This window comes from Sinocyclocheilus rhinocerous, unplaced genomic scaffold, assembly GCF_001515625.1.
Source record: "Sinocyclocheilus rhinocerous isolate Xijiao unplaced genomic scaffold, SAMN03320098_v1.1 scaffold444, whole genome shotgun sequence".
NCBI classification, from domain to species: Eukaryota; Metazoa; Chordata; class Actinopteri; order Cypriniformes; family Cyprinidae; genus Sinocyclocheilus; species Sinocyclocheilus rhinocerous.
In genome coordinates, this window is record NW_015645540.1 from 1,422,738 (window position 1) to 1,433,247 (window position 10,510).

Consider the following 10,510-nt stretch of genomic DNA (forward strand, 5'->3'; position numbering starts at 1 on the left):
GTATGTTGTTATTTCTTGTCAAAAACAGCAGCGACTTCTTATGTCCGTATATTCCACCATTTTTTGAGCTGTACCTGTGCAAAGTTCGTGCCAGCTGAGAGAATATTGCCATGGGAACACGGCTCTCTGGATGCCTTGCTACATGGAGAATTTCCTGCCATGTCACCAGCCCACCTCTGGAGTTTAAATCATTGCACATGTTCAGTATAGTGTAAAGAGAACTCTCCCGCAGCCCTGTGAAAGAAACAGATTAGTGATTAGAGGAATATTTATTTTCAATACATTAGATATAAGATTCAAAACAAATTAAACAATTAAACAAAATAAAAAATAATAAAATATAATTTAAAAAGCTTTTGGATTCTGTGTGCAGATTCATTAAAATATTCAACGCATTATATTTATTAGTTTATAAAAAATAAAAAAAAACAGTATGCAATATGCAAAACAATAGGCCCACCCTGGAGCCCTGTAGAGCCAAATTTAAAGAATTAACAAAACATTATAATACAGCATCAAATTAAATTAGTTCTTGCAGAGCAATAAATACTATGTCTTGTACCAGTGGAGCTGATGGCAAGAGTAGCTAATGCCCATCCCAGTCCTGCTCTGCAATATTCATTCTGCAGCCTCAGCAGACTGTGCTGCACCAGCTCACCAAGGGACTGAGGAAGAGACTGGAGGCTGTGCTTCATCTAAATGACAAATTTCATCATCAATATTATGTTCAACTTCACACTTCTTTTGCAAAATAACATTATGTGGATCACTAAAAATACATTAAAAAGTGTATTCTTTAACAATTATTTACCTTCTCAAAGGAGGCATAATTCCTAAGCTCCTCACAAGCCAAATGGAGGTAGAGTGGACTCACGGAGCCTTTCTTCATCAGCAGTGTCTGAAGCTACAGGGGAAACACAACAATAAATTCACTAAATATTCAAAAAGAGGTCTCAATTTTTTCTTATATTACTCCAACAGCAAAAGGGAAGTTCACCTGGTTATTGAAAGCAGAATCACTCAGTTTCTTTCCAAACTCTACAAGCTGTTTCTGCACAATCTCCTTCTTGTCAGGTAAAGATAATTGCCCCAGTGGAAATGACACAGTACTTTTCCTTTTGCTAATAATGTTTTGTAGGGATGATTCTGAAGTAACACTCAGAACCAAACAGACACCCTGAGAGGACAACGAAAAATGACTGGTTGATGAGAAGGTTCAATCATTTTAACTCCACTTATTTACAGTAAGTGTGCATGTGTGTTTGAGTGTGCATGTTCCTCTCGCTTACTTTAGGGATGTGCTGTGGGATCCATTCTGACAGCCTTTGACCTCGACCGTCATGAACACGGTCCGCCCCATCAACAAGCAATGCCAGTGGCTTCTTTTTGCTCAGGTCATTCAAGTTCAAGTGGAATTCAGACAACAAGTCTCTGTAGTGCAACAAGAGAATAATTATGAAACGTGTTTGCTGAAATTACAATACATGTTAAATCAGATCCTTCCTTACTTATAAGATGTGTTTGGAGGCAGCTCCACATCGTCTTTTCTTTTCCTCAGCCACTGAACAAGACAGCGAAGAAGCTGCTCAATATTGCAAGCTGACTGGCTAGCATCTGTGGAGTAGGATATGACATCACAAAGAGGGGCTTTCTTGTTTTTGACAGAGGTTTTGAGTGCCTGGGCCAGGGCAGCCTTAATAAAACAGAAGATACAGAGAGATAGTCAGATTAACTTCAGTGTTCTTTTCCTAGCTGATCATACACTGGCATTAATACACGAAGAACGATGGTTATTTAAACAATGTACAGTTACCATGAACACAGTTTTGCCCTCTCCAGGATTTCCCTCAACCATCAGAATTCCTCCTTTTTGCTGACATTCTTGAACTTTTTCTGTTGCCACTGAAATAAGCTTTGCCCTGCCATGAAACTGTCGTTGTTGGGCATGCTGATGCACTTCTTGTTCCTCAATCTCTGAGGCCACATCTTCATCTGTCTCCTACAAAACAAGAAAAAAAATTTGGTGAGGAGGAAGCTCCACTAATTAATAAATGTAAAAAAAAAAAAAAAAAAAGTAGGTGGGGGTGTATAAGGGTATATTTCGAAAAAAAGGTTAATCAAACAAGTTATCAAATGTGCAAACAATGTTAATTTTGATTTCATTGATGTGAATAGAATAAACAATTTTAAATCCAAAAATAATTTTTTACAAACATTGATAAAAAATCGATTTTGAAGTGATTGGTAATTGCATATTTGCCTTTTCTATCATCAACTGCCCTACGTATGATTTTCCAATTGGGCCAGAATCCGAGACTTAATCTGCTGTCTGTCAGATATTTAAGACGCTGTCAGACTCATATCTATTTATCCACATCATCCTTATTCTTTTTTAATTGATTTATCTTTTAATTGATGTATTGATGTTTCAAACGATTACTGAGTGGCCCCCAAAACGTGAAACATATGAAAACCGTTAATTTAATGCGTTTTGATCATAGTCTGACCTCCACAAAGAGCTGCTGTATGGCTTCCCAGATATTCTCCAGCGCCGCCCTCCCAAAGTCCTCTAGGCATTTCAGATAGGGCTTTCCATCCACCACCCCACCCCATTCACAGGGATAGCTAAGAGAATATAAAGCAGTGCAAAAATAAATAGGCAAGGCAAGGCAAGTTTATTTATATAGCACATTTCATACACAATGGTAATTCAAAGTGCTTTACATAAAAGAAATGAAACAATAATTAAAAAAAATAATCACAACAAAACTTTGAAAATTATTTAAAAATTATAATTTAAAACAGTTAAGAATATAAAATGATTATACATAAAATATAGTGCAATCAGTTCGGACATTGCACAGTGCTCATTTAGTAAATGCACAGCTAAACAGATGAGTTTTGAGTCTGCATTTAAATGTGACTAATGTTTTAGCACATCTGATCTCTTCTGGAAGCTGATTCCAACTGCGGGCGGCATAATAACTAAAAGCAGACTCCCCTTGTTTTGTGTGAACCCTTGGTATTTCTAACTGACTTGATCCTAATGATCTGAGTGGTCTGTTAGGTTTATATTCAGTGAACATATCTGCTATGTATTTAGGTCCTAGGCCATTGAGTGATTTATAAACGAGTAAAATCAATCCTAAATGTAACTGGAAGCCAGTGTAAGGACCTGAGGACTGGTGTAATATGCTCAGATTTCTGGCAGCAGCGTTCTGGATGAGGTGCAGCTGTCTAATGGTCTTCTTGGGAAGGCCAGTGCGGAGACCATTACAATAGTCTACCCTGCTGGTAATAAAGGCATGAACAAGTTTTACTGCTTTGACATGACTATTGAAACTAAGGTCTGTCTCCAGAATCACACCAAGATTCTTGACTTGGTTTTTAGTTGTTTGACCCCTAGAGTCAAGGTATGCATTCACCTTGAGAACTTCATCTTTGTTTCCAAATGCAATGACTTCATTTTTTTCCTTGTTTAACTGAAGAAAGTTCTCGCACATCCAACTGTTAATTTCATCAATGCATTGGCAGAGGGAGTCAATGGGGCTGTAGTCATTTGGCGATAAGGCTAGGTAAATCTGGGGTATCATCAGCATAGCTGTGATAGGCAATTTGGTTCTTTCTCATTATTTGACTTAGTGGGAGCATATACAGGCTAAACAAGAGCGGTGCAAAAATTGAGCCTTGTGGGACTCCGCACGTCAAATACATAAATACTCACTGTGCTGGCAAAACAAATGTACTGAACTCACTTTTCTGTCACTTTGAAGTCGCTGTTCCGGATCCATGTTTTCAGGCTGTTCATTTTAGCTTCAGCTTCTTTGGATTCTGCCACAAAGTCTGTCCTCCATGCCACTGGCACTGAACTAAACATACAAATGCACAAAATGTAGATTATATGACATACTGTATCTCCAGTAAATCACAGAGTTTCAGAAACATAAGCTTGCAGTTGATATTGTGTTTTCCATTAGTTCATTTCTAGGTTGCCGCCTGTCAACTATGAAATGAATCCAGTCAGCAGACAAATAATAAATAAATGTATACCTGGCAAGACGAGGTGATCTGAAGTAGAAGAACATGCGGCTCTGGGCAGTGTCTGGATACAGAGCTTGAAACTGTCGAATCTCCATTTCAGTGATGGATAACCCATTAGACGCAGAGTTCAGCTGGCAGAGTGATGCATGAAAACAATTCATGAAACTTAAACTTTAGGACAAGGATCAACGGGACATTAAATATCCTGTATCAAGAAACACTTATTCTCAATTTTGGAAACGTTGAAAATGTTGAAAGTTGTGCTGCTTAATATTTTCATGATCTTTTTTTTCAAGAATCTTTGTTGCGTAAAAGTTTTAAAAAAGCAGTTATATGTTATAAATATCTTTACTGGCAATTTAGATCAATTTAATGCATTCTTGCTTAAAGTATTAATGTCTTTCAAAAAAATAAAAATTCCTAGCCCCAAACTTCTGAAAAGTAGTGTACTTTTTATTTTTTATTTTGCTTCCCTTATTTAGCTTGCAATTTTCTGGTCAAATTTAACTCGGGTAAACATTAAACTTAATGTTGTGCAGCAAGATTGTACGTGACTCATCACCTTTATCACACTTTTGATAAAAGCATCTATCAGACAAATAAATGTAATTACCCAACTGTATTGAGGAAGTTCAGGTAGGGTGGGGCGTGGCGGCACTAGGCCATATCTCTCCCCCAGAATTCCGAGCAGCAGCTGGCTGCGACAGACCTCAGACAGACAGAGCTCCACAGCACGGTTAGACTCCTCCTCGGTAACGCCCCAGCGCAGCTCCACTTCCTGCAGGTAGAGATAGTGTGGCGCAGCTCGTCTCCTGAGCTCGGGAAACACACTACGTACAAGAACATCCCTCTCCGCATGCATGTCTCTGAACGTAGAAGAGATGAACACTCGGACACTCTTCCATCTATGAAAAGTAAGGAAAGAGAATTGATGAAGACAAGTTTTTTTTAAGCATTTAATTTCCAATATACTAATGACTTGTCTGGTCTCCATTGGAATATATGTTGGACCACAGCCACCCAACATAAAGAGATTGATGAACATTTTAAAACTAGTGACTTATGGATTTTTTAATGGTCATACCTGAACTTTAGTGTTGGCGGCAGTGAGATTACATCAGCCGCTCTCTCAGGTTCAGTTTTGCGCCCCTGAGGTGGCGGGATGTTATAGACTCTGTCCATGTGCTCCACATGCTGCAGCATCCGTGAGGAGCCTCTCTCTGAGACAAACCTACGACCATAGAACAAATCTAAATGAACAACTGAATCTCCAGCCATTGTCTATTAAAATAGATTCAACAGTAAAGTAGTAAAATACATTGTTGTTTACGAACAGATATAAGGAAGTACGGTATTGAATCATTTCTATTACATGCACTAATATAACAATAAATAGTGTAGTTAGAAACAGCAAAAATTCCAGATGGGGGATTCTAATGAACAATATTAACATGACAGTTTTATACAATTACCTGAATTAGACAGTTTATATGAATTTACATGAACATACCAATTCTAATGCTGCTTTCTCAACTAAAGTTTAAAATAAAAAATATTTAAAATAATAATGTTTAGGAACTTCATGATTCAAAAAGCATGTTATTATCATTGCGGTATTCAAAAGTTGCTTTGTGACATATTTAAGATATTCAAAGATATATTTTTATGCAACAAGGAAGCATTAAGTTGATGCAAATGTGATAGTGAAGTAGTTGTATTTTTGTGTATTGAAGTAATTGTAAAGTATTTGGTAAAGATTTCAAATAAATGCTGTTCTTTTGAACTTTCTATTCATAAAAGAAACCTCAAAAATATCAGTTTTCACAAAAATATTATGGACCACTGTTCTTAACATTGATAATAATAATAAGAAGAAGAAATGTTTCTTGAGCACCAAATCAGCATATTAGAATGATTTCTGAATGATCATGTGACACTGAAGACTGGAGCCATGGCTGCTGAAAATTCAGATTTGCCATCAGAGGAATAAATTACATTTTAAAACACATTTTAAAAAGTTATTTTAAATTGTGAAAATATTACTGTTTTGACTAATTTTTATTTAAAAAATGTAGCCTTTGTGAGCGTACCAACCCTAGCTTTTTGAATGGTAGTGCATATTGTGAGCACTTGGTAGATCCTACACTAGCCCTTACTGACAACTGCATGTTTTTTCACAAGAAAAGCATCTTAAAGTATTTCACAAGAAAGAATGTATATTGAGCACAACAGCTAAAGATTTAGCTAAAGATCTTACTTCAGTATCTGCTCGCTAAACCCCCAAAGCTCTACAGTGTTGGAGTTCAGTTTGTATTTCAAAGTATCCATTTTCCTGTTCAAAATAAACAATACAAGATTTACTTACAACTACAGCAATTTTGGTCACATTTCTGGTCTAAGCTGCAGACATTTTAATGAAAAGACATAAAATTTCAATTTTGGCAAATGAAGAAACAAGTTTCCCAAAACATACATGTTTCCGAGCCTCACACGTATCACAACAGCATCACGGTTGATATCTTGCCGATAGTTATTGATAGCCACAATTAAATCTCTGTTGATGCAGTCATTCTCACACACAACTATACGATCCAGCTGTGGGGGGAGACGTTTTAACAGACATGTCATGTGCAAAATAAATTTAATGTATCCTGGGACAACTATAAATGCAAAAGGGGCTCACACCTTTGTCTTCTCTTCAGATAGCTTAGTGAAGAATGTTGTGGAAGATATGCATTCAGGCTGTACATCATAGTCATTCAAATCCTAAGAGAAAAGGGAATAGAGAAAGTGAGGATTAAACAAAGAAAGGTGTGACAACATCCAAAAATAATGTCATTATGAAGAACATCAAACAGCATTATAGTACAATATTAGATAGGTAACTGTGTATGCTTATTTCCACCCTTTTTGCATTTAGATGAAAACACTAATACTTTAATAATACTGTCTTTAGTGAATCTCAAAATGAATATTCATTTTTATACTGTACATTACAACGTTGTGGTGCTTAAATTTACTTGTAGCATTTAACGCTGCAACTTATTAGTGTTTTATTATACATTTTTTATGGTTTCATTTTAGTTAAGGGTTTTATTTTAATGTAAATGTATTTTTTTAATAGAAAAAAAATGGAAAAAAGGGCTGTTTGATTTATAAGAGTATATTCACAATAAAAGGGAAATTCTTACCTTCACTTGCTTCATTGCTTGCCTCACATTATCCAAAAGCACTTCAGACTTCACCTTGAACTCCTGGAGGCCTTCATCGCCAAGCAACATGACTTGGGAATCTTCGCTACAGTAGTTGATCATCATGCTTAAAAGCATTGCAGCTTCCTGTACCTGCAGTACATATAGTCCACAATATGTTTCATTTATACTAAAAGACTAATTTCATAACAAATTAAATGTAATCACTTATACAACATCTTACAAAAATATAAATCCACAGTCACTCTGAAAAACACATAAAAGTACAACTCTACTGTGCTAATAACTGCAACAATAAGATATCTGACCGATGCTGAGAGTTTATTCTCGTCAGTATCTTCGGTGCTTTCAGGGGGCAAGCAGACATCATCAGCACCACTCCAGTCCCGATCCTCTGAATTATCAGCATCACAGATCACAAGAGTGCGTCCAGGGAGAGGCGGGATGTTGTACTTGCAGGAGATCTGCAAAGCTTTCTCCAAAGCACAGCAGTACTTGTTCAGAAGCTCCCGAGTGTACAGCCTCTGACTAACAAATTACATTACCAAAAAAAAAAAAAAACATGTCAATGCAGGGGTAAAATGAACAAAAATTATTTATTCTATTAATATATTTTAATCTAAAATGATCATACTATGTATTAATATTGAACTGAATTTTCAGCAATACACACTTTGCTTTTTTCAGGAGATTGCGTTTGGCATTGAATATGCGGTAGACAAAGGGAACCCTCATTGTAGCCCTCAGTCTCTTGCGCGGTGTTGTTTCCCAGTTGCATTGTCGGAATCGTTTGCTCTTAGGCAATTTCTTCAGGACCCCTTGCAGGATCTCCCTGGAGCTTGGCACCTTGACCGCAGGCCCACCAGCTGAAAGGGGGAGAACAAATCACTCAAACTTCCTCAGGCACACGTCTATCGAAGATGCAGTGGGAAATAATATGGATTCATCAACATCCAATGAGATTCAAAGTTTTGTAGATAAAAAACACAAAAAATCTTTAAAATACCATAAATGTGTCTTTCATAGGGACTAAATTAATTGTATATTACTGTTCCAAAAGTTTGGGGTCTGTAGGATTTTTTAAAATTAAACATAAAAAAAAACATGCTTAGCAGAGCTGCATTTATTTGATCAAAAATACAGTAAAATCAGTAATACTGTGAAATAATATTACAATTTAAAATAACTGCTTTCCATTTTAATATATTTTAAACAGCATTTATTTGAAATAGAAGTCTTCTGTAAGATTATATATGCATGTATGATTTTGCCAAGCAGGACAAGTGTCTGGATCAGTATCTTTTTCCTGTTAAACAAAAATAGTCCTAACCCTAACCTTTACTGACCTTTTTTAGGAAATTATAACTTGAAACTGTTGTTAAAGCCCCAACATCAGCCTGAAAACCTAACCCTAAAATCTGATTGGTTGACAAACATGTTGATCCAGGTACCATCCACCATACATAAACTTACCAAATTTACTGAGCTCCAAAATGACTTTATAAGCAGAGAGGAAACGGAAAGGAAACTGCCTGCTCTTGATTACAGCATTCTGTAAGATGAAACACAGTAAACCCGTAAATTACTTGATCATGTTACATAAGTTTCAGTATGCAAAAGACTGAATTAAGAGACGCTCACCTTCGAGGTCAGTCTGTTGAGGATCTTAGTATGATGATTCTCACTGATGCCCACAGAGATCATGTTCCTCAAATTCCTCAGCATTGCCATAAAAGGAAGAGACTTTCCATCTGCAATCACAAAAAACATACTTAAGTATGAGTAGATGTTCAAGAATTAAGCCAATTTTGGACACAGAGCAGGTCCCTCATTCACACCGATGAGTTTCTCCCAGGTGGAAGCTTTGTTTCCCTCCTGACTTAGTTTGCATTCCCACGTGTCAGGCTGCTTAAGTTTTATCCGTTTTCCAGCTCTCTCTCTCTCCCAAACCCCACTAAGACCACTGCGAGAGAAGGCCTTCAGATCACTCGGGTATCTACATGCAAAGACAGATAACAAACATACTCATGACTGGACTATGCAATATACAGTTAATATAAAACATTTTTGACTAAAATGTATATGACAGTTTGTAGGACTAACTTCTTTCCCAGAATGGCCATGACATGTTCTGCAGGTTCTTTGATGTGAAGACGCTTTATCATTTTCTTGAGGCTGAATTCACTCTGTTTTTTATCCTTTGCAGTCCGATTCTGGCTCTCCAACTGTATCATAACATGCAGAACTGTATCATAAGATGTTCAGAAGACATGATGTACAATAGTAATTTGTAATGCTATGTAATATCAAACAGATCAAACTAAACACAGACAAGCTCACATATTTTTTGAGAATGGAGATGTCAACTCTGACAAGGTCACCCCACTTTTTCCATTGTGCAGCAGAGATTTTCTGAAAGAAGAGGGATAGAAAACAAAAGCATTTTAAAAGTGATGTGGAAAGACAAAAAAAATCAAGAAAGAGTGTTCATTATAGTAGTTAGTTATATAGTAGTTGGTAGGATGTGTGCAACACTGAAAATATGGGATTGAAAATCTCTTGAAATAAACTAAGAATTTTAAAAGTATATTAATTTTTTTTTTTTTTATTAAAACAAAACACATTTTTAAAGAGGGATGTTCAGTGGTCTCAGACTTGTGGAGCCCACTGTATATGTTTTGATCTATGATATTATTTACTAATAATATCAGTTTTTGACATATTACCTCTCCTTTCTTACGCTTCTTGTTGTGCTTGCAGCGATGCTTCCGTGTATTGTATTTGGCCATCTGATATTCAGTGAACTGTTTAAATTTATCCACCAGGGCTTTTTTCAGGCAGGAGGGTAAAGATTTATTGAAACACTGCACAAAAACATTTAAAAAGCATGAAAAACAAGAATAATACAGTAAAGAGCTAAATAAAATCCTTATTTGAACATCTGCCATGCTAAACCCAGAATATAAATATGGTAGGAATAAGGGCAGTAAGATATTTAATATTAACACTTACCATGCTATAGATTCTTGTCACCTCCAGCCAGTCAGATGGCAGCTGTACAGCAGCACAAAAATACCTTCTCAAGTGTGGCTTAGAACCAGGCAGATGGGCCGCCAGTGCCAGCAGGAAGTTGGCTGTGATACGAATGTTTAGTTCCTGCCTAGTATAGACTGCAACCTAAAACCAATTCAAATATGCATAACCACATGTTAAAGGGTTAGTTCACCCAAAAATGAAAATTAGGCTGTTTTTTACTC

General features: G+C 36.5%; 1 protein-coding gene across 4 annotated transcripts in view; it reads right to left on the bottom strand.

Moving 5' to 3' along the window:
• Positions 1-10,510, bottom strand: part of LOC107706362 (telomerase protein component 1-like) — a 29,750-nt gene that overhangs the window by 10,443 nt on the left and 8,797 nt on the right. For all 4 annotated transcript variants that reach the window (XM_016510050.1, XM_016510052.1, XM_016510053.1 and 1 more), the window contains exons 5-29: positions 10,266-10,430; positions 9,980-10,117; positions 9,594-9,665; positions 9,357-9,478; positions 9,092-9,249; positions 8,895-9,004; positions 8,727-8,805; positions 7,927-8,119; positions 7,562-7,781; positions 7,233-7,385; positions 6,727-6,807; positions 6,515-6,636; positions 6,299-6,373; positions 5,126-5,272; positions 4,655-4,946; positions 4,051-4,172; positions 3,756-3,869; positions 2,508-2,625; positions 1,814-1,999; positions 1,509-1,693; positions 1,290-1,431; positions 998-1,177; positions 812-904; positions 563-695; positions 75-234 (exon numbers count right to left, since the gene is read on the bottom strand). In XM_016510050.1, the coding sequence (XP_016365536.1) occupies positions 75-234; positions 563-695; positions 812-904; positions 998-1,177; positions 1,290-1,431; positions 1,509-1,693; positions 1,814-1,999; positions 2,508-2,625; positions 3,756-3,869; positions 4,051-4,172; positions 4,655-4,946; positions 5,126-5,272; positions 6,299-6,373; positions 6,515-6,636; positions 6,727-6,807; positions 7,233-7,385; positions 7,562-7,781; positions 7,927-8,119; positions 8,727-8,805; positions 8,895-9,004; positions 9,092-9,249; positions 9,357-9,478; positions 9,594-9,665; positions 9,980-10,117; positions 10,266-10,430 (3,560 nt within the window). The remainder of the gene's footprint in view (positions 1-74; positions 235-562; positions 696-811; positions 905-997; positions 1,178-1,289; positions 1,432-1,508; positions 1,694-1,813; positions 2,000-2,507; positions 2,626-3,755; positions 3,870-4,050; positions 4,173-4,654; positions 4,947-5,125; positions 5,273-6,298; positions 6,374-6,514; positions 6,637-6,726; positions 6,808-7,232; positions 7,386-7,561; positions 7,782-7,926; positions 8,120-8,726; positions 8,806-8,894; positions 9,005-9,091; positions 9,250-9,356; positions 9,479-9,593; positions 9,666-9,979; positions 10,118-10,265; positions 10,431-10,510) is intronic.